This window comes from Cherax quadricarinatus, chromosome 25 (assembly GCF_038502225.1).
Source record: "Cherax quadricarinatus isolate ZL_2023a chromosome 25, ASM3850222v1, whole genome shotgun sequence".
In the NCBI taxonomy this organism is placed as follows: domain Eukaryota; kingdom Metazoa; phylum Arthropoda; class Malacostraca; order Decapoda; family Parastacidae; genus Cherax; species Cherax quadricarinatus.
In genome coordinates, this window is record NC_091316.1 from 2,678,321 (window position 1) to 2,702,235 (window position 23,915).

Sequence of the window (23,915 nt, forward strand, 5' to 3'; positions counted from 1 at the left end):
CAATCGGCTTTCTATGTGGTAGTATATCACTGATGTCAACTAGGCCTGTATACCTTGTACATGTACTTGTAGAAATAAAGTTATTATTATTATGAAAGGGCTTTTAATTAATGCAGAGAATAAGACCTACGAGGCCACTTCCTGAGCTCAAACCTGATTTTCTTCCATTTTTCCCAGGTGCTATATGACCGCTACAGATTAAACCCTTCTTCATAATAATTACAATATATCATGAACAGTCTGAGCTCAGTCACATATTGCTCTCATTCCCATATTTAGCAGTGAATGTTTTTCTCTAGTTCTGGGAAAATAAGAATGTGAACTTGAATCTGAGACCGTGTATGTGAGACCTCAAACAACTTTAAGAAAATGCTTCAAGTTCCAAGAGATATTGTGTATTTACCTGTGGCTGCTGCAGCAGCAAGAAGGAAGTGTGTGTTACCAAGCTGCGGAAATTAGGGATTTTGAGGTATGGCATTCTTCCTTGCATGTTGCATGCATTGCAGGAGCAACAAGCACATTTATAGTAGCAATACATGCCAGCTTCAAGGATGCTTTCACTATGTTTTTTGCAGTATAATATCATAAGAGATCTCGGCCAGGCACTGAGCTGTGAGAAATTTGTCCTTTACAAACTGACTAGAAATGCTACATAGACATGGTACGGGAGGCAAGGCTACTACAAATATGATGAAAAGATACCATGTGAAAATTAAACTTTCATTTACCTGGAGAGAGTTCCGGGGGTCAACGCCCCCGCGGCCCGGTCTGTGACCAGGCCTCCTGGTGGATCAGCCTGATCAACCAGGCTGTTGCTGCTGGCTGCACGCAAACCAACGTACGAGCCACAGCCCGACTGGTCAGGAACCGACTTTAGGTGCTTGTCCAGTGCCAGCTTGAAGACTGCCAGGGGTCTGTTGGTAATCCCCCTTATGTATGCTGGGAGGCAGTTGAACAGTCTCGGGCCCTGACACTTATTGTATGGTCTCTTAACGTGCTAGTGACACCCCTGCTTTTCATTGGGGGGATGTTGCATCTTCTGCTCTAAACAGATCAGAAAAGCTCTTGTTTAGAGCAAACGTAAAAGTTTTATTCTGCACAGCCAGTTTATACTTCTACGTATACCTACGTACTCTTAATTTTTATAAATAATGAATATTTTATTTTCGAGATATTTATCTGTGCCGGTCTTAAGACAGGGCTGGTGCTTTACTTTAGTTTAATATGTTTATTATTCACCCCATACCCATCCTGTGGGCGGTAGTCAACAAGATTACAGAGGTACATAATGGGTCCAGGGACTGGAGCCCCAAAGTTTTGCTAGCTGAACAAGTTACAAAGGTAATGAACCAGTCACACGTCTTAACAAGCAGATATGTTAAGTCTTGTTTCAAACATTTTTTCCTTCCTCTCATCTGACTTAGGCAATTTAACTGTTGATTGATTACGTTAATAACAAATGGAAGCAACATTTCTTGCTATGAAATAATCCTTGACATCATAAATACATTGTTTAGAATAGATTTATATGACGATAGCTCCTGCTAGTGGCAATCGAGTGGGGAGGTGCCTTGATGAGAGGCTATTGATCCAAGGAATTGGACTCTTACCTTCCTCGGATCAACTCGGAATACTTCACATTCCTCCAAACGTTGTATGACCCCTGAGTGCTTACAAACTCACAATATGATGGGCCTCAGTCTTTAAGTCCCACCTTTCCTATATTTATAACCTATTTTGATTTTTGAATTTCTAGGGCCTCTTAAACGTAACATAAGTTGCGTCCTATGCAGCCTTTTAGATTACTTTTATAGTGTAAGTGCAGCGATGTATGCCCCTGGTAAATCTAGCACTCAGTTTTGATTTTAATAATATACTGTAAGTACCCATTGTTTATTAATCAGTTCAAAAAAACAAAGGGTATCGAGTTATATGCCCGGTTAAGTGTTAGATTCCTTACACACGCTGCTGCGTGTGTAAGGAATCTTAAAGGGAGGGAGATGCATTAATGCCGGTGAATTGATCTTGATTAAGAAAACTGGAGGTACCAGCTCCCTCGAATCGAGCCTTAGTCTCTCCCATTCCCCCAAGCGCTTTATGACCTCTGTGGGCTTAGTGCTTTTTCCCTGAATTATAATCTTGGTCAGGTATCCCGGTTCAGTTTACCCAGACACCTCAGAGTGCCATGTTGGCCCTGGCCCTGACCTCTTGGTCCAAACACATTGTAAATTTTAAACTTTTTTTTCCCGTTTCCCAAGATGAACATGGAGGCTTCAGCAGATAGTTCCATGTGGTGGTGGTGGTTCTCAATGGCTCGGGACAGAGGAGGACCTACGTACTATCCCGTCCAGAAGATGCCCTATCCTTCCTTCACCTGGCACGTCCACACCACCCTCAGCATCATAGTCTTCCTCGTCCCCGTCATTCCCTTCTTCCTGCTGCTGCTTTCCTCCAGGAAGAAGCACTGGAGTTCCTTCTCAGTGGTGAGTGTTTTCGCCAGTGCTATGTTTAGTCTCGCCATTGCAATTCTCTAAATCTGTTGTAGCTACTGGTTGTATTAACTCTTTCGTCAAAAGCTCTTTTAGACCTTTCATGTCTAAGTGTATTGTAAAGTCAAAAACTTCCAACCTTTAATAAACTGCACGAGTATTTACCCTTGTAGACATAAGCCTTTCACCCTTAACATGTATGATTTATAATTTATAAATTAATACTAGTGTAGTCCCGGTAAGCCCCTGTGGGGCTTGGTTTCAAGACCTTTTGAGTATCTATCCATATGCTCTTGCTTCTTTAAGATGGATACGATTTACACAATAAAGTACCTGCTGCGTGGGTAAAAAAAAAAAAAAGTATGTCCACCCCTTCTCTACTAACTTTAACCTCTGCCGTGTATCAGTAAATAACCCTTACGGGTTTAGCGCTTCCCGTGAATATAAAAAATGCAATACGTATTTATATTAGTACTGCATACATGTGTATATTGTGAGAATTGACCATTATAAACAACTTCGTGGATACATTTTCTTGTTAACCCTGTGGCGGTTATTCACTGACTGTAGTAGTATAGGCTTGATCCTTCTACTTATTATACTACTACAAACTTAGCAAATATTTTCGCAGATATACTAATGCACTTTATCATTTTGCAGGTATTGCTTTGCTTCCTCAGTGGCTTCATCCTGACGGTGGTGTTTGGGTCGTCATGGTGGTTGGTTGGGAGAACTGAGACTACGATGATTGTGGGTCCCCTGCGGCCACCCATCACTGGCACCCTGGGCATGTTAGCGGGCCTCTCGCACGTCAATCTCACATACATCACGGATAATTTTACTCTGAACGAGAGGGTTACTTGGACCACTCGGCCGGACCTAGTGCAAGCTCACAGGACAGCACTGAGGGAGGGCTGGCCTTGGGGACTGCTGAGCTTGACGGCTGAGTTGGGTGGCGAGGGCATGGCCTGGCGTGGTACTCTAGGTGATGGTCTTAAAGAAGCAGGGTTAATATCTTCCTGTTTACTGCTGGCCGCCATGTATGTGTGGGCGGTGTGGGTGATACTGTTCATCATAGCTCCAGAGATGACTGCCTGTCCACTCATGCTCACAGGGATGCTTATGGCTTTCTCCTCTCTCACGTACGTCATCTGCGTCAGGTCACACATCCCATCCAAGTTGATGGTGGGTGGAAAAGAAATGGAGCTGCATTTTGGATTATCTTGGTGGCTGACGGCGATCATGGGTCTTGTGCTCACGGTTGTTGGCTGTGGTCTCTTTCTTTACGACGCTAAGTACCCTGGCTACCTCTCCATGCACTTCGAGATAGATTTCGGTAGAGAGAGTTCCCGGTCGTTTCCCCAGAATTGGCGCAGAAGTCAACCTTTGCTTGCTTACAGTTGTGAAGAAGAGATCTTCAACCAGACATATCCTCGCTGTCGTGCATATGGCAACCATCAGAACAGCGTTCCCACACATGACAAGTACAAGAACGAAAACATCGAAGGCAAATCTTTCTACCAACACACACAAAATGAGATAACATTACCTCACGAGAGTACCAGTTGCACTGACAGCAGCCAAACTGAGTCCACACCAAAAATCAAATATATTTTGGAAAATGAGACTAGGGTCCTTCCTGAACCTTTGCCAGTCTTGATAAGATCAAGTACCCTTGCCCAGCACCAGGAACACACAACTCTTACATCCAACCCAGACACACTTCGTCGACGGTCTCCTGAGTCTACTGAACAGCATATGCTACCATCACAACCGGCTACGCCTCTCGGAGTGTCTTGCAACCCTGGGACACTTCCACAACCCTCCACTGCCCCGCCCTCCACTTGTCTCGGGTCTTACAACCCCAGCACGTCACATCGCACCCATGGCACGTCCGCATCCCCAAGACCCACTTTCTTGATTCGGTCTTTCAGGAAATCTGCCAAGAAATTAGTATCCAGAGATAACTCCAAACTTTTCCAGAAAGCTTCCACTAGGGTTACTGTAGTTCCTAGTAAGAAACCCAAACGTTCTCTTTCCAAGATGTTTTATGAACATGATGTGGAAGGTAACTTGCAGATTAACTCTACCAGTGATAACTTACAGCTGAGTACCTTATTCTGAACTTTAAGATTTTTTCATGGTCTTGGTGGTTAATTCTACTCTTTAACTTCATTTTTTTCTAAAGGACAACACAGTCAGAGAAACAAACACGCGCACTCCCTATTAAATTATTTTTGTTATTAAAAAGAAGTTTCTACACTAAGTCCCAAGTGAAAGATGCTTTCCTGTCAACCTGCTCTTTCTTCCTCATCTCAGTGAGCTTTGCAACATTCTTACCTGTGTTCTCGACGCTGCTCCCCTTAATTCGCATCTGAATTCTACATTGTAGAACAAAGTACAGTCTTTTCTCTAACAATCCTTGATCCAAATTCTCCTTTACTGAGAGTTACTGATCCTCAGTCTCCCAACATCAACTTGAATTTCTATGTTTTGGTCTGTCTTTGTTGTACTTCTTCTGGTCCTCATGTGACCTGATTAATTCTCGTGACTCCTTTCACTAGCTTCGCTCTTATAATGTCCCTGGCATCTGGTGACTGAAATGGGTTTCAAAAATGAGGGACACCGTCATGTCCCTGCATAGATTTTTTCCTCACTTTCCATCGCTGATTATATATCTCTTACCATACAGGAAAAACATCATAGCTGGTACAAACTGACACTGATAAACATCGCAATTAATACAAAAATAGAACATAAAATATGGGAAATGGGAAGTATACGCCATGTACCCACTAACCCCTACCTTCGTTCCCACGAACCACTACCTTCATTCTCACGAACCCCCCACACCTTCATTCCCGTCTCTACTAACATGGCTTTCCACTCGTGGTGCTTGTCACCTGGTGAGTCACACACTTCCCACTAAGTCTCATGATCCCATCAAAGGAAGATTAAACTCCGCACTCTTTAATCTCTGGATCTGATATTGTAAAGTTTCTGTATTTCTCTATTTCTCTGGTCTTCCTAAAACTCAAACCTGGCGTTCCTCTAATTTTCATCATTTTCTCACGTCCCTCCCTCTCTCCTCATTCTCTTCCCTTCTGGCTGGCTTAGTGTCTCTTCTTGTCTCTCTCATGCTCTCCTCCGCTCTCAAAGCTTCAACTGACCGTATATGGCCACATCAAACTTGCAAGATGCTAAGACGTCGAGTCTTTATTCGCATTTCTCTTCATCTCGGCTGTCTCAGGGTGAAGGAAAACGAAAGGTTATTTCATTTTTATCTCTTTAGTACTGTTTTTCTTATTCTTCGTTTTTGTGTAGATTCATTTTTTTCCCTTCTAAGGTAGCCGCTGTTCTCAAATCCTTGGTATTATGGGCTCTCACTGCCTTTTTCTTGCCGCGTTCTTCGAATTATTGTTCTTACTATCGAGTCGCTGTATAGCCCTTGTGGTTTAGCGTTTTTTTTTAGTTATATCCTCTCTAGCTTCTCTGTGTAGATGTCTTTGCTCTCTTATGCCCTCAGTCTTGTTCCATCTGTCAAGTTCTGAAATGAGCATGACTCGTTGCTTCATTTCCTTGATGTTTGTCTACTGCTCTGTGACGTTTGTCTAGGGGAAACCCCTGTACAGTTACCTTCACATTCTGTACTTTTCTTATCATGCTGCTACTGTCAAGTAAAGTGTTCTTATTTCTATCTCATCTATGACTTGCAGATTCTGGACTTTGATGAGAATTCTATTCTTCATTAATTCTTTCGCCTTGGCTATCTTCCCATTTTTTTAAACTCTGCCTACTCGTAGGCTAAATGAGGTTTGGTCTTTACTAACACACTTCTCATGGAAAAGCTTCTGTAATTTGCCTTTACTATCTGTTCAGTCTACCAAACATTAACAACTCCGTCCTCTAGATATCAAACTTGTATTTCTCTTAATTAATAAACTTTGTAGTAATACAGTTCAGACTTGATACTTCCGAGGTGCACTGCATCTCTTCCTCTTCCTTCTCTCTTCATTGTTTTGGCAACAATGAACGTCTTTTGATATTTCACGAAAAAGTATCTGCAAAAAAGAGAAAAATCAGATTTTTCACTTTGGTGACACTAACAATGCTATTTTCTGCAGTGTGAGAAGTCATAGCCATCATATAAATTGGTCCTATGCTAACACACTATTCTTCGTCTTGCCTTCACAGATGTAGTCTTTTAAATCAGCCCTTGTATAGCATGTTAGTCCTCTTCAAGGGGGGCTCCTTGGCGTGGTGAAGAGGCTCTTGGTCTGAGGAATTAGACCTGTTGGTCTCCTTCCTCAGACCGAACCTAATTACCCCCCAATCCCCCGTTCCCTATCCCATCCTCCCCATCCTTCCCTTTTTCCTTTCCTCCTCCTCCTCCCCACCCCTCCCTTTTGCCCTTCCTTTTTGGCCTTTGGTTTTTTTTTTTTTTTTTTTTTTTTCCACAGGCACGCTAGTTCCTAGGTAGGGGAAAGGGTACCGGGGTCCATCCCATTCCGTTGAGGTTCTTGGCGGTGGCGTAGTTTGCCGTGGAATCTGGATTGCCTGGGGATGTCCCGATCCCTCTCCGGTATCCCGGAGGGTGGCTTTGGGTGTCTCTCGGGCGACGGGTGTATCTCTGGAAGCCACCTTTCGGATTCCGGGGGTGGTGGCCGAAGGAGGTATGCTTTGTGGCGGATTTCCGGCCGCCCTCTCTTTTGTCCACCGAGGTAGCTCGGCAGATGTGAGGTTGCTATCCTGGATTACCGGTTTACTGGCATGATGGGTAGGGTATGGCACGGGTTCCATGCTGCATCTGCGCTACTTGCGGTGCTGAGGTCCTCTTGGGCACGGAGGGAGATTTCTGGCCCTTTCATTCCTCCTAGGAACTATCCCTCCCCGGTCCCCCCTTTTTTTATTCTTTTTTTTATTTTCTTTTTTCTTTTTTTTTTCTTAAAAACAAAAAGAAAGAAGTAACCTAACCATGGCAGCCCTAGTCCATGAACCTGCTACCCCCGGGCCCCTTCTTGATACCGCACCCTGTTCTGACCCCGCCTCGTCTTTGGACCACTCTTCGGACACTCCTCATGCCTCTGTACCTCTTGCCGGTGCTGTTTCCTCACCCGCTTCAGGTACTGAGGCCTCGACTGACTCCTTCGATTTATCTGACCTTCGCTCTCCTCTGACTATGCTTCCGGCCTCTCCCTCTACGGTGTGGCAATTTTCGAATCGCCGACCCGTTCCACGTTGGACCAACTCTGGTCCCACGCCTAAATGCCAATGACAATTACCTGCTGATGATACTTCTCCACCTTCTCGTTCTTCTCAGAAAAGATCGACACGTCCTTCACTACCTTTCCACACTGTTTCAGACTGCACAATGGACTAAATTCTTCACTTTACGACTGACTTCCTCTACTGCCTATCTTTCTGACCACAGTATTGGCAAGGCATTCCTACGCCATGTTGGTAAAGATATTTCTTTTCATGCTCTTAAGAGCGGTATGTGCATCATCACCATACAGAATGCTACCCAGGCTCATGAGCTTTCTCGTCTTTCCCATATCGATACTGTTCCTGTCACTATTGAAAAACATCATTCCCTCAATTCTTGTAGTGGTACCGTCATTCTGCCCCATACCATAGTTCAACAAAATTTCCAGACATGTGGCACTGACATTCTTGAACAGCTGGAACTCCAATATCTCCCAATCCTCAAGGTAGACACTTACGTTCTTCCTGCCCGCGGGCGGAGATGATACCCTAGCAATGTGGCTCGCTTAACTTTTGACAGCCGTGAACTCCCATCCTCAGTTTATGTAGCAGGACATCGGTTACAAGTTCGAAAGGTGATCCCTACACCGCAACAGTGTAGAAATTGCTGGCGATTTGGCCATCCAGCGAAATATTTCAGATCTATCGCCGAATGCCCAGTCTGTGGTGACGATGACCATTCTAATGCGTCTTGCAATCGACCTCCCTCTTGCCTTAATTGTCATGAGGCTCACCCTTCGTACTCTCGCCGTTGTCAAGTCTACTTAAACGAGCGGGAAATCCGTTACCTCAAAGAGGCAGAAGGTCTCCCTTATGCCATGGCAGTTTCTCATCTCCGCCTTCAAGGGAGACTACCTCGTGTTTCTTATTCCCATGTTTCAAAACGTCCCCCCACTTCTGGTATCCCATCTGCACCCACCTCTGTGGTTACCTCTCCCATAGTCACTCCTGTATCTAGTTCTTTTGTTGTCCTTAGCTCAGACGTCCCTACTTCAACGCCTCGGTCTGATCTCGCTTCTTCGTGTTCTCTCTCGCAAGCCTCAGTAGCGACGAGATCTCGTATGACACCTCCTCCCAATCGTCCCTCTACTTCTCAAAAGTCAAAAAAAGGTCCGTTAACACCTCCTACCCATCTTCCACCTCCTCATTTTACCTTCCCTGTCTCTGTACCTGGTTCTCCCCCTCTCACTGGCTCTGTTACAAGTGTAGAGGTTCACCCTCCTCCTTGTACTGTACCTTCCTCCCCTGTTCCCTCCCAAGCTTCTTCCTCTTCTGCCACCTCCCAGGTTTCTGCCTCTTCAAATTCAAATTCAAAGTTTATTCTCTATAAGGATTACAATGCTGAGTTTACAGAAATTTGGTTATTGTGTGGTTTACATGTAGTAAAATAGTGATTACAGAGTGTACCACTAGAACGCTTAGCATGGCTAGGCATTTCGGGCAGACTTAGTTTTATTCTTAATTAATTCTTAGTTTTATTCTTAACCGCAGCTTCTCATTCTATACCCCAAACTTCGGGCAGGCATTCTCAGAAATGCGTGCCTTGGTGGTCTCCTGCTTGTGCTCGTGCAGTACGTTTGAAACGCGCTACATGGGGCAGGTACCAGTACAATAGAACCACAGAGAGACTTCTTGATTTTAAGCAGAAGCGTGCGATCGCTCGCCGTGTCATCCGTGACGCTAAACGCACTTGTTGGCGAGATTATGTCTCCATCACCTCTGCTTCCTCTATGAGTGCAGTCTGGAAAAAAGTACGAAAACTGAGTGGTAAATATTCTCCTGACCCGGCTCCTGTTCTGCGGGTTGCTGGTGTTGAAATAGCAAACCCACTAGATGTTGCCAATGAAATTGGCAATCATCTGGTCCGTATTTCTCAGGGACTCCATCTATGCCCCTCATTTCTTTCCTCAAAGTCTGCCAGAGAGTTAGCACCCTTGGACTTTTCTTCTCTCAGAGAAGAACAGTATAATGTGCCTTTTACACTTCAAGAACTGGAGGCAACACTCTCAGCTTGCCGATCATCGGCAGCTGGGCCCGACGACATTCATATTCGTATGCTACAACATTTACATCACTCAGCCCTTGCAGTCCTATTACGCCTTTACAATCTTATTTGGTCACAAGGAGTTCTTCCACAGCTGTGGAAATTCGCCATTGTTCTCCCTTTCCGCAAACCAGGCACTACGGGACATGAAACCTCCCACTATCGTCCCATTACTCTTACCAGTGCAGTTTGCAAAGTGATGGAACGCCTAGTAAATAGACGTTTAGTGTGGTATTTAGAGACACACAACAGTCTCTCCACTCGTCAATATGGCTTTCGTAAGGGCCGTTCTACCATAGACCCCTTACTACGCTTGGATACGTATGTTCGTAATGCCTTCGCGAATCACCACTCAGTTATTGCCATATTTTTTGACCTTGAGAAGGCATATGAGACAACTTGGAGGTATAATATTTTAGCCCAAGCCCACTCCTTAGGCCTTCGAGGCAATCTACCATCCTTCCTTAAGAACCTTTTAACTGACAGGCATTTCCATGTTCGGGTTAATAATGTGCTCTCCCCGGATTTATCCAGGCTGAAGGTGTCCCCCAGGGATGTGTTCCGAGCACAACACTTTTTCTCCTTGCTGTTAATGATTTGGCCTCTAGTCTTCCATCAAATATTTGGTCATATCACTATGTTGATGACTTCGCTATTGCCTGTGCAGGCGCTGACTGTCACCTCATTACAGTTTCTCTCCAGCATGCAGTCGACCGTGTTTCCAATTGGGCCACCGCACGTGGGTTTAAATTTTCCAGCACTAAAACCCACCAAATTACTTTCACTAGACGCTCTGTCATCTCCGATCATCCTTTGTACCTCTATGGCTCCCGTATCCCTGAACGTGATACAGTCAAGCTTCTGGGCCTCCTCTTTGATCGTAGGTTATCCTGGAAACCTCACATTACCTCTCTGAAGGCAACTTGTCACAGCCGGCTGAACCTTCTTAAAACCCTTGCTCATCTTTCATGGGGAGCTGATCGTCGAACCCTCCTTCATCTACATTCCACCCTTATTTTATCGAAACTTGATTATGGTGACCAGATCTATTCAGTGGCATCTCCTGCTACTCTCTCTAGCCTCGACCCCATTCATCACCAAGGATTACGTTTATGCCTTGGTGCTTTTCGCTCTTCCCCTGTCGAGAGCCTCTATGCAGAAGCGAACGTTCCATCCTTATCCGATCGCCGTGATGCCCATTGCCTTCGCTACTATGTACGCTCTCATGATCTCCGCAATCCTTCCATTTATAGAATGGTCATTGATATTAGTAGACATTCTTTATTTGTTCGCCGCCCCTGTTTACTCCGTCCCTTCTCTCTTTGCCTTCATTCGCTCTTGTCTTCTCTTCAGTTACCACCTTTCTGTGTTCATGTAGCATCTCGCTTTTCCCTACCCCCCTGGGAAGTTCCAGCTGTTCGAGTCTGTTCTTTCTCTCTCCCTTGCTCGAAAGCCCAACTGTCTACGGTCGCTTCCCGCTCTCTTTTTCTTGACCACTTTCACTTTCATTCTCATGCCATTGCTGTGTACACAGATGGCTCTAAGTCTTCTGACGGCGTAGGATTCGCAGCAGTGTTTCCGGACAGCGTCGTACGAGGGCATTTACTATCTTCGGCTAGTATTTTTACTGCTGAATTGTATGCCATCCTTGCAGCACTTATCCGTATTGCATCTATGCCTGTGTCATCATTTGTGGTTGTCTCAGACTCCCTTAGTGCTTTACAGGCTATACAGAAATTTGATACACCTCACCCCTTAGTCCTCCGTATCCAACTTTGGCTACGCCACATCTTTACCAAGCATAAAGATATTGTTTTTTGTTGGGTCCCTGGTCATGTTGACGTACAGGGCAATGAACAGGCAGACACTGCTGCGCAGTCAGCAGTACATGACCTACCAGTTTCATATAGAGGTATTCCATTTACGGACTATTTTGCTGCAATATCTTCCCACCTTCACACCCGTTGGCAACACCGTTGGTCTACTATGCTCGGCAACAAACTTCAATCTATTAAACCAAGTATAGGTTACTGGCCGTCTTGTTATCACCAGTGTCGAGGTTGGGAGACTACTCTCTCCCGTCTTCGCATTGGCCATACTCGTCTTACTCATGGATATCTCATGGAGAGGTGCCCTGCTCCTCTCTGTGAGAATTGCCAAGCTCCATTATCAGTCAGCCACATTCTGTTGGACTGCCCACTTTATCAACGAGCACGCAGAATTTACCTCCGTCGTCGTCTTCGCTCCTCTGCTTTCTCTTTACCTTCCCTTCTCGCTGATGGACCCACCTTTCATCCGGACTCTCTCATTGACTTTTTGACAACAACTGACTTACTTCACAAATTCTGATACCTTCAGCCCTTTCTACTTCAATCTCTTGCTACCCTCTACTCCCGTACTATCTCCTGCCCCGCTGTTTTCTGTAACCTACTGATCATCCCTCCTCCCTTCTGCCACCCAGTACCCTCGCTTCCTTCCCTACCCTGCAGCGCTGTATAGCCCTTGTGGCTTAGCGCTTCTTTTTGATTATAATAATAATAATATAGCATGTTAGTTCAGGTTTTCTCCCAGTAGATGTAGCCTTGTGTCAATACAATGTCAAATGTTCTGATGTTCACAACGCTCATGCCATGACCTGACCTTTGCCTTTGTGCCCCTGACCTTTCTTCTGTATTTCCTTCGCCTTTCCTGTCGTCTGAATTTTTCTTTATTTCTCTGTCCTAGCATGGGCTGTCAGGGCGACCGCAATACTGCTCTTCTTTGTTCCTTAGTGAGGCTTTTGTTGACATGTTAAGAGGCCGCAGTTGCCAGCTTTTCCATCCTTCTACATGTGGCTTGTTAACATTTCTACTATTTCTACTACTATTTCTAATGTTACCACTAGTAATTCTACTACCTTTCTCCCGTCCCTCCTCCTGACCTGTCTTCTGGTATCTTCTCCCTCATTTATGACCTAAAACGCCTAAAATTTCTTCCGTTCGGTGTATAAAATAAATTTATTCACACAAATATGAAATCAATAAAAACATGTAAATGAAGTGTTTTTTTTTTTTCACCCGCACCGCCGTGTATTATAGTGTGTGTTAAGGTCTTGTTGCGGTATATTTCTTTAAAGGTACACCTCAAGGGGGGTTCCTTGACGCTGGTGAGGGGCTCTTGATCTAGGGAATTGGATCTGCTCTCCAGTTCCCAGAATTGAGCCTAAATGCCCTTCCATCTCCCTCCACACAGAGGGGCTGCATAATCCCTACGGGTTTAGCGCTCTCCTGTGATAATCTTTGGAAGACTTGCTGTTGACTTGCAGTATAATATAGCAGTAAATAGACCTGGGATGGTCGCCAGACCTTCTGGGATGGTCGCCAGACCTTCTGGGATGGTCGTCAGACCTTCTGGGATGGTCGCCAGACCTTCTGGGATGGTCGCCAGACCACCTGGGATGGTCGCCAGACCTTCTGGGATGGTCGTCAGACCTTCTGGGATGGTCGCCAGACCTTCTGGGATGGTCGCCAGACCTTCTGGGATGGTCGTCAGACCTTCTGGGATGGTCGCCAGACCTTCTGGGATGGTCGTCAGACCTTCTGGGATGGTCGCCAGACCTTCTGGGATGGTCGCCAGACCTTCTGGGATGGTCGCCAGACCTTCTGGGATGGTCGCCAGACCTTCTGGGATGGTCGTCAGACCTTCTGGGATGGTCGCCAGACCTTCTGGGATGGTCGTCAGACCTTCTGGGATGGTCGCCAGACCTTCTGGGATGGTCGTCAGACCTGGGATGGTCGCCAGACCTTCTGGGATGGTCGTCAGACCTTCTGGGATGGTCGCCAGACCTTCTGGGATGGTCGTCAGACCTTCTGGGATGGTCGCCAGACCTTCTGGGATGGTCGCCAGACCTTCTGGGATGGTCGTCAGACCTTCTGGGATGGTCGCCAGACCTTCTGGGATGGTCGTCAGACCTGGGATGGTCGTCAGACCTTCTGGGATGGTCGCCAGACCTTCTGGGATGGTCGTCAGACCTTCTGGGATGGTCGCCAGACCTTCTGGGATGGTCGTCAGACCTTCTGGGATGGTCGCCAGACCTTCTGGGATGGTCGTCAGACCTTCTGGGATGGTCGCCAGACCTTCTGGGATGGTCGCCAGACCTTCTGGGATGGTCGCCAGACCTTCTGGGATGGTCGTCAGACCTTCTCTGATGGTCGCCAGACCACCTGGGATGGTCGCCAGACCTGGGATGGTCGCCAGACCTGGGATGGTCGCCAGACCTTCTGGGATGGTCGCCAAACCTTCTGGGATGGTCGCCAGACCTTCTGGGATGGTCGCCAGACCTTCTGGGATGATCGCCAGACCTGGGATGGTCACCAGAGCTTCTGGAATGGTCACCACACCTGGGATGGTCACCAGACCTTCTGGGATAATCGCCAGACCTTCTTGGATGATCGCCAGACCTTCTTGGATGATCACCAGATCTTCTTGGATGATCATCAGACCTTCTGGGATGGTCACCAAACCTTCTGGGATGGTCGCCAAACCTTCTGGGATGGTCGCCAAACCTTCTGGGATGGTCGCCAAACCTTCTGGGATGGTCGCCAGACCTTCTGGGATGGTCGCCAGACCTTCTGGGATGGTCGCCAGACCTTCTGGGATGGTCGCCAGACCTTCTGGGATGGTCGCCAGACCTTCTGGGATGGTCGCCAGACCTTCTGGGATGATCGCCAGACCTGGGATGGTCACCAGAGCTTCTGGAATGGTCACCACACCTGGGATGGTCACCAGACCTTCTGGGATAATCGCCAGACCTTCTTGGATGATCGCCAGACCTTCTTGGATGATCGCCAGACCTTCTTGGATGATCATCAGACCTTCTGGGATGGTCACCAAACCTTCTGGGATGGTCACCAAACCTTCTGGGATGGTCGCCAAACCTTCTGGGATGGTCGCCAAACCTTCTGGGATGGTCGCCAAACCTTCTGGGATGGTCGCCAGACCTTCTGGGATGGTCGCCAGACCTTCTGGGATGGTCGCCAGACCTTCTGGGATGGTCGCCAGACCTTCTGGGATGGTCGCCAGACCTGGGATGGTCAGCAGACCACTTGGAATTGTCACCAGACCATCTGGGATGTCACCAGATCTTCTGGGATGGTCACCAGCTCTTCTGGGATGGTAGCCAGATCATCTGGGATGGTTGCCAATCCTTCTGGGATGGTCACTAGACCTGGGACGATCGCCAGACCTTTTGGGATGGTCACCAGATCTTCTGGGATGGTCGCCAGACCTGGGATACTCTAGACAATTTTTAAGACGGTCACATCTCCCCCTAGAAATTACTCCTGCAGATTAGTGGTTCTCAAAGGACGTCGCTGTAATAAACATTAAATGGCGCTGGAAAGGACCGAGGACACTTCTAATTAAATATAATACCTGTTCTGTGATATTAAATGCGGTGACAACACCTTGACTCAGGCGATTACCCTCGTGATGACTGCTGCACACTGTTGACTCAGGCGATTACCCTCGTGATGACTGCTGCACACTGTTGACTCAGGCGATTACCCTCGTGATGACTGCTGCACACTGTTGACTCAGGCGATTACCCTCGTGATGACTGCTGAACACTGTTCACTCAGGCGATTACCCTCGTGATAACTGATGCACACTGACTGTTGACTGATGCAAAGTCATTACTGCAACGTGAATATATGACTGAACTTGTAAAATGACTGATACTTAATAATAAACTGTGCTGAGGGGAACAGAGAAGGGGTTGGTTGATTGGTTTCCCTGAAGGAGGTTCCTTGATGCTGGTGAGGAGGGACTCTTGATACAAGAGATTGGACCAATCCTCCAATTCCTTCAACCAGGACTGGATACCTTCCATTACCCTCCAGGCGCTATGTAATCCCTCTACGGGTTTAATGGAGCATAAATGTCGACTACCCGATGGTCATTAAGGCTGCAGGTCTCTTGTTCACCACCAGAGACTTACCTAACGTAAGGATTAAGGCAAACTAGTGAGTATACACTGAGAAACGAATAGGACCCCCGTGCCTGAAGCACGGACCCCCGAGCCATGAAGCACGGACCCATGTGCCTTGAAGCACGGACCCCGTGCCTTGAAGCACGGACTCCTGTGCCTTGAAGCACGGACTCCCGTGCCATGAAGCACGGACCCCCGTGCCATGAAGCACGGACCCCCGTGCCATGAAGCACGGACCCCCGTGCCATGAAGCACGGACCCCCGTGCCATGAAGCACGGACCCCCGTGCCATGAAGCACGGACCCCCGTGCCATGAAGCACGGACCCCCGTGCCATGAAGCACGGACCCCTGTGCCTTGAAGCGCGGACCCCCGTGCCTTGAAGCACGGACCCCAGTGCTTTGAAGCACGGTCACCCGTGTCACGAAGCGCGGACCCCCGTGCCTTGAAGCACGGACCCCAGTGCTTTGAAGCACGGTCACCCGTGTCACGAAGCGCGGACCCCCGTGCCTTGAAGCACGGTCCCTCGTGCCTTGAAACACGGACCCCCATGCCATGAAGCACGGACCCCCGCGTCATGAAGCATAGACCCCTGTGCCTTGAAGCACGGACCCCTGTGTCATGAAGCACGGACCCCCGTACCATGAAGCACGGACCCCCGTGCCGTGAACGGACCCTCGTGCCATGAAGAACGGACCCCCGTGCCATGAAGCACGGACCCCCGTGTCATGAAGCACGGACCCCCGTGTCATGAAGCACGGACCCCCGTGCCATGAAGCACGGACCCCCGTGCCTTGAAGCACGGACCACCGTACCATGAAGAACGGACCCCCGTGCCATGAAGCACGGACCCCCGTGCCATGAAGCACGGACCCCCGTGCCCTGAAGCACGGACCACCGTGTCATGAAGCACGGACCACCGTACCATGAAGAACGGACCCCCGTGTCATGAAGCACGGACCCCCGTGTCATGAAGCACGGACCCCCGTGTCATGAAGCACGGACCACCGTACCATGAAGAACGGACCCCCGTGTCATGAAGCACGGACCCCCGTGCCATGAAGCACGGACCCCCGTGCCATGAAGCACGGACCCCCGTGCCATGAAGAACGGACCCCGTGCCATGAAGCACGGACCCCCGTGCCATGAAGCACGGACCCCCGTGCCATGAAGAACGGACCCCCGTGCCATGAAGCACGGACCACCGTGCCATGAAGCACGGACCCCCGTGTCATGAAGCACGGACCCCCGTGCCATGAAGAACGGACCCCCGTGCCATGAAGCACGGACCCCCGTGCCATGAAGCACGGACCCCCGTGCCATGAAGCACAGACCCCCGTGTCATGAAGCACGGACCACCGTGCCATGAAGAACGGACCCCCGTGCCATGAAGCACGGACCCCCGTGTCATGAAGCACGGACCCCCGTGTCATGAAGCACGGACCCCCGTGTCATGAAGCACGGACCCCCGTGCCATGAAGCACGGACCCCCGTGCCATGAAGAACGGACCCCCGTGCCATGAAGCACGGACCCCCGTGTCATGAAGCACGGACAGCCGTGTCATGAAGCACGGACCCCCGTGCCATGAAGCACGGACCACCGTGTCATGAAGCACGGACCACCGTGCCATGAAGAACGGACCCCCGTGTCATGAAGCACGGACCCCCGTGTCATGAAGCACGGACCCCCGTGTCATGAAGCACGGACCCCCGTGCCATGAAGAACGGACCCCCGTGTCATGAAACACGGACCACCGTGCCATGAAGAACGGACCCCCATGTCATGAAGCACAGACCCCCGTGTCATGAAGCACAGACCCCCGTGTCATGAAGCACAGACCCCCGTGTCATGAAGCACAGACCCCCGTGTCATGAAGCACAGACCCCCATCTCATGAAGCACAGACCCCCGTGTCATGAAGCACAGACCCCCGTGTCATGAAGCACAGACCCCCATGTCATGAAGCACAGACCCTCGTGTCATGAAGCACAGACCCCCGTGTCATGAAGCACAGACCCCCATGTCATGAAGCACAGACCCCCGTGTCATGAAGCACAGACCCCCGTGTCATGAATCACAGACCCTCGTGTCATGAAGCACAGACCCCCGTGTCATGAAGCACAGACCTCCGTGTCATGAAGCACAGACCCCCGTGTCATGAAGCACAGACCCCCATGTCATGAAGCACAGACCCCCGTGTCATGAAGCACAGACCCCCGTTTCATGAAGCACAGACCCCCGTGTCATGAAGCACGGACCCCCGTGTCATGAAGCACAGACCCCCGTGACATGAAGAACGGACCCCCGTGTCATGAAGCACAGACCCCCATGTCATGAAGCACAGACCCCCGTGTCATGAAGCACAGACCCCCGTGTAATGAAGAACGGACCCCCGTGTCATGAAGCACAGACCCCCATGTCATGAAGCACAGACCCCCGTGTCATGAAGCACGGACCCCCGTGTCATGAAGCACGGACCCACGTGTCATGAAGCACAGACCCCCGTGTCATGAAGCACAGACCCCCGTGTCATGAAGCACAGACCCCCGTGTCATGAAGCACAGACCCCCGTGTCATGAAGAACGGACCCCCGTGTCATGAAGCACAGACCCCCGTGTCATGAAGCACAGACCCCCGTGTCATGAAGAACGGACCCCCGTGTCATGAAGCACAGACCCCCGTGTTATGAAGCACAGACCCCCATGTCATGAAGAACGGACCCCCATGTCATGAAGCACAGACCCCCATGTCATGAAGCACAGACCCCCGTGTCATGAAGCACAGACCCCCGTGTTATGAAGCACAGACCCCCGTGTCATGAAGCACAGACCCCCATGTCATGAAGCACAGACCCCAGTGTCATGAAGCACAGACCCCCGTGTCATGAAGCACAGACCCCCGTGTTATGAAGCACAGACCCCCGTGTCATGAAGCACAGACCCCCGTGTCATGAAGCACAGACCCCCGTGTCATGAAGCACAGACCCCCATGTCATGAAGCACAGACCCCCGTGTCATGAAGCACAGACCCCCGTGTCATGAAGCACAGACCCCCGTGTTATGAAGCACAGACCCCCATGTCATGAAGCACAGACCCCCGTGTCATGAAGCACAGACCCCCGTGTCATGAAGAACGGACCCCCGTGTCATGAAGCACAGACCCCCGTGTCATGAAGCACAGACCCCCGTGTCATGAAGCACGGACCCCCGTGTCATGAAGTACGGACCCCCGTGTCATGAAGCACAGACCCCCGTGTCATGAAGCACAGACCCCCGTGTCATGAAGCACAGACCCCCGTGTCATGAAGCACAGACCCCCGTGTCATGAAGCACAGACCCCCGTGTCATGAAGCACAGACCCCCGTGTCATGAAGCACAGACCCCCGTGCCATGAAGCACAGACCCCAGTGTCATGAAGCACGGACCCCAGTGCCATGAAGCACGGACCCCCGTGCCATGAAGCACGGACCCCAGTGCCTCATGGCTACACTGAGATATGCACAAACGGCCTGGACAAACGTGCAGGGCTCTTGATCCAAGAAATCGTATGTTGATTTTTCTCTTTTTTCCAAGGCGCAGCACGACCCTTATGGGTTTGCCGCTCCCCAATGAATGTAATAACCATCAGTCCAGAACTTTTTAATATTTAACGTAGTATATATATATATATATATATATATATATATATATATATATATATATATATATATATATATATATATATATATATATATATTATTTTTATGAGTTGTTGGTTCGGCAATAATAATAATATATACTGATAATAATAATAATAATAATAATAATAATAATGTGTAGTAATATGATCATTATCTATGTAAATAAGAATTATGTGTCAGCATTGTTTTGTAAATTTAACTAAAATATCTGCTTCCGCTTGTTGTTTTTCCAGAGTTCATGACCCCTGTCAGCGGGACCAAGAGCTGTTGCTTGACCTTACACACACACATTATTAACCATGGGCTACCAACACACACACACACACACACACACACACACACACACACACACACACACACACACACACACACACACACACACACACACACACACACACACACACACACAGACACACACACACACAAACACACACACACACACACACACACACACACACACACACACACACACACACACACATACACACAGACACACACACACACACACAGACACACAGACACACACACACACACACACACACACACACACACACAGACACACACACACACACACACACACACACACACACACACACACACAGACACACACACACACACACACACACACACACACACACACACACACACACACACACACACACACACACACACACACAGACACACACACACACACACACACACACACACACACACACACACACACATACACACACACACACACACACACACACACACACACACACACACACACACACACACACACACACACACATACACACACACACACACACACACACACACACACACACACACACACACACACACACACACACACACACACACACACACACACACACACACACGCCTCACTTTCCTCACAAGAGTAATCTCCTTAAAGATAATTTTCCCATTACCTGAGAGCACCTAAGATGCGATGTAAAGAAGTACTGTTGTGTTCTAACGACCACTGCTGGTCGTTAGAAGGGTGTTAGTGGGCGTTCTTAGTGACGTGTGGTAAAGGGCTTTTGATTCAAGTAATTAGAGTTATCCTTCCCTTTCCTCGGATCGAACGTGACTGCATTTCATTCACCCAGGCATATATGACCCCTCACGAGTTTATCGCTTCCCTGTAGATAATAGCCAGACATACTGGATTGAGGTAGGCCTGCTGGAGTGAGGTAGGCCTGCTGGAGTGGGGTAGGCCTGCTGGAGTGAGGTAGGCCTGCTGGAGTGGGGTAGGCCTGCTGGAGTGAGGTAGGCCTGCTGGAGTGGGGTAGGCCTGCTGGAGTGGGGTAGGCCTGCTGGAGTGAGGTAGGCCTGCTGGAGTGAGGTAGGCCTGCTGGAGTGGGGTAGGCCTGCTGAAGTGGGGTAGGCCTGCTGGAGTGGGGTAGGCCTGCTGGAGTGAGGTAGGCCTGCTGGAGTGGGGTAGGGCTGCTGAAGTGGGGTAGGCCTGCTGGAGTGGGGTAGGCCTGCTGGAGTGGGGTAGGCCTGCTGGAGTGGGGTAGGCCTGCTGGAGTGGGGTAGGCCTGCTGGAGTGAGGTAGGCCTGCTGGAGTGGGGTAGGCCTGCTGGAGTGGGGTAGGTCTGCTGGAGTGGGGTAGGCCTGCTGGAGTGGGGTAGGCCTGCTGGGAATAAGGAAGAATAACAGGTTTTACAGATCAAATGTGCTGTCTGTGACACAGTTCTGTCTGTGACACAGTTCTGTGTGTGAGTGACGCAGTGCTATGTGTCTGTGACACAGCACTGTGTCTATGACACAGTGCTGTGTCTATGACACAGTGCTGTGTCTATGACACAGTATTGTGTGTCTGTGACACAGTGATGTGTGTCTGTGACACAGTACTGTGTGTGACACAGTGCTGTGTGTCTGTGACACAGTACTGTGTGTGAATGGCACAGCGTTGTGTCTGTGGCACAGTAAAACCTGCCTAGTATGGGCCAGAAGGCCTTCAGTAGTGTTCCTCCATTCTTATGTTCTTGTGTACATAAGACTCCATTCTCCTGCTTGAGCTTCACATCGTTCCAGACCATGGAGCTGTAGTCTTCTCCAGGCTGAGGGACTGATCACCTTGTTCCAGACCATGGAGCTGTAGTCTTCTCCAGGCTGAGGGACTGATCACCTTGTTCCAGACCATGGAGCTGTAGTCTTCTCCAGGCTGAGGGACTGATCACCTTGTTCCAGACCATGGAGCTGTAGTCTTCTCCAGGCTGAGGGACTGATCACCTTGTTCCAGACCATGGAGCTGTAGTCTTCTCCAGGCTGAGGGACTGATCACCTTGTTCCAGACCATGTAGCTGTACTCTTCCCCAGGCTGAGGGACTGACCACCTTGTTCCAGACCATGGAACTGAACTCTTCTCCAGGTTTTGGGACTGACCACCTTGTTCCAGACCATGGAACTAAACTCTTTTCCAAGCTGTGGAACTGACCACCTTGTTCTAGACCATGGAGCTGTACTCTTCTCCAGGCTGAGGGACTGACCACCTTGTTCCAGACCATGGAACTGAACTCTTTTCCAGGTTGTGGGACTGACCACCTTGTTCCAGACCATGGAGCTGTGCTCTTCTCCAGGCTGAGGGACTGACCACCTCAAATACTGTTTCCTTACCTCTCCACTATTCCTGCTGCCTACAGTATATTCACCTCTGTGTATGACTAAATAAACTGTAGAAATGGCTTAGAAAACTGAGAAGTTGAAGACTGAGATACTTATGCAACATACGGGTATCTTTATTGTGCAAACATAACCCAATGGTGCACACGTCTTACTGAATGGAGAAGCCTAACGTTATAGATAATTTTCATCATACAAAACACCCCTGTGTAGACAAGACTCTGGTACAAACAAGATACCCCTTCCCCCGTGTAGGCAAGATCTTGGTACAGTCAAGATACTCCCTCCCCCGTGTAGGCAATATCTTGGTACAGTCAAGGCCAGTCGTGTAGACAAGTTCCTGGTAAAAACAAGGCTCCCAGTGTAGGCAAGTTCTTGTTACAATCAAGATCCCAGTGTAGTCAAGACCCTGATGTAAACAAGACCACCCTGTGTAGACAAGACCCTGTTACCAACAGGACCCCCATGTAGACAAAACCTTGGTATAGTCAAGATACCCCCCGTGTAAACAAGACCCTCTTACAAACAAGAGCACCCCGTGTAGACAAGTGTCTCGTGAGAAGGAAAATCCACATTACTTATTCAACTTCAGTCCCAGCCATATATTTACATTTTTTCCTCTCAATTAATACCCAAGAATTTCATCTAGCAGTACACGTAAAAAACATTTCTCAGACTCGGCCTACATCCCAACATTTACATGATTGGATTAGTCGTATGCATTTTTCAGAGGTCTTTCAGTTATTCCAGTTTCAAAGAAAGTAGAACCATAGGTGGATAAGAATAATAGGAGAGCACTGAAGTAGGCCTACTGGCCCATGCTAGGTATGCTCTTCTCAAAGGAACCATTTTTATATTATAGCCGTAAGAGATGTCTTTGACTCAGAAACACACCTTCCTGTACATTGTTGCTGCTTCCTCGTGTGACACAGAGGTCACAACATCACACTTCTTGGCTTAGAAACACTTGTGGTCACTACTGCTGAACGGCTCTCGCAGGGTAAGTGTAAACTGTACTCACCTATTTGTACTCACCTATTTGTGGTTGCAGTGGTCGAGTCATAGCCCCTGGCCCCGCCTCTTCACCGATTGCTACTAGGTCCTCTCTCTCCCTGCTCCATGAGCTTTATCATACCTCGTCTTAAAACTATGTATGGTTCCCGCCTCCAATACGTCACTTTCTAGGCTATTCCACTGCCTGACAACTCTATGACTGAAGAAATACTATGTTGCTCAAGTATTGCACACACTTCGTTGAGTGTTGCATGATCTTCCTGAAGTGTTGCACACTTTTCCCTCAGTACTACGAACACTTCAGTCGCACTAAAACAAACTGATAATCTTCACTAAACAAATTTATTAATTAAAATAATAAATAACTAAATACATTTTTGGAACCGTTGTCCTGAATCCTAGTCATAATACATCGTTTCTGTAGCCACATACACTCATACAATAGCAAATGTATTTTCCCAAAATTATTCCTTCATATAAAATTAATACCTCATGGAATGTGTTCAATTTTTCTCCTGGAGTTACAGAGTGTTTCATAATGAATGACCCGATCTCAAAGCAGTTTGCTTTAAAATTGAGGCAACAATTTTAAAACACGCTGTATATAATAATGCGGCAGCGCTGTTTAATTTTTGAGAAAAAAGTCTAATTGTTCCGAGTGTTTACACGGAGCTGAACTCCATAATGAGGAAATTTTGAGCAGTTTACGACAGTAAAATATTATAAATTGCAAGCCATATTTTCTGAGTTAAAATCAGTTTGGTTAATATTAACAATACACAAATAACCCGCACATAAAAGAGAGAAGCTTACGACGACGCTT

The 23,915-nt window shown here is 48.4% G+C and overlaps 1 protein-coding gene across 1 annotated transcript; it reads left to right on the forward strand.

The window, feature by feature from the left end:
• Positions 1-316: 316 nt before the first annotated feature.
• On the forward strand, positions 317-7,680 carry LOC128690058 (uncharacterized). Its single transcript, XM_070088561.1, has 3 exons — positions 317-469; positions 2,259-2,483; positions 3,150-7,680. The coding sequence occupies exons 2-3, from the start codon at positions 2,259-2,261 to the stop codon at positions 4,611-4,613; spliced, it is 1,689 nt and encodes a 562-aa protein (XP_069944662.1). The 5' UTR covers positions 317-469; the 3' UTR covers positions 4,614-7,680.
• Positions 7,681-23,915: the final 16,235 nt, after the last annotated feature.

Bases quoted from the DNA above. Each gene is read 5' to 3' on its own strand.
- LOC128690058 (XM_070088561.1), top strand. From the start codon at position 2,259: ATGAACATGGAGGCTTCAGCAGATAGTTCCATGTGGTGGTGGTGGTTC. The intron at 2,484-3,149 runs GTGAGTGTTTTC...ATCATTTTGCAG, and splicing joins ACTGGAGTTCCTTCTCAGTG to GTATTGCTTTGCTTCCTCAG.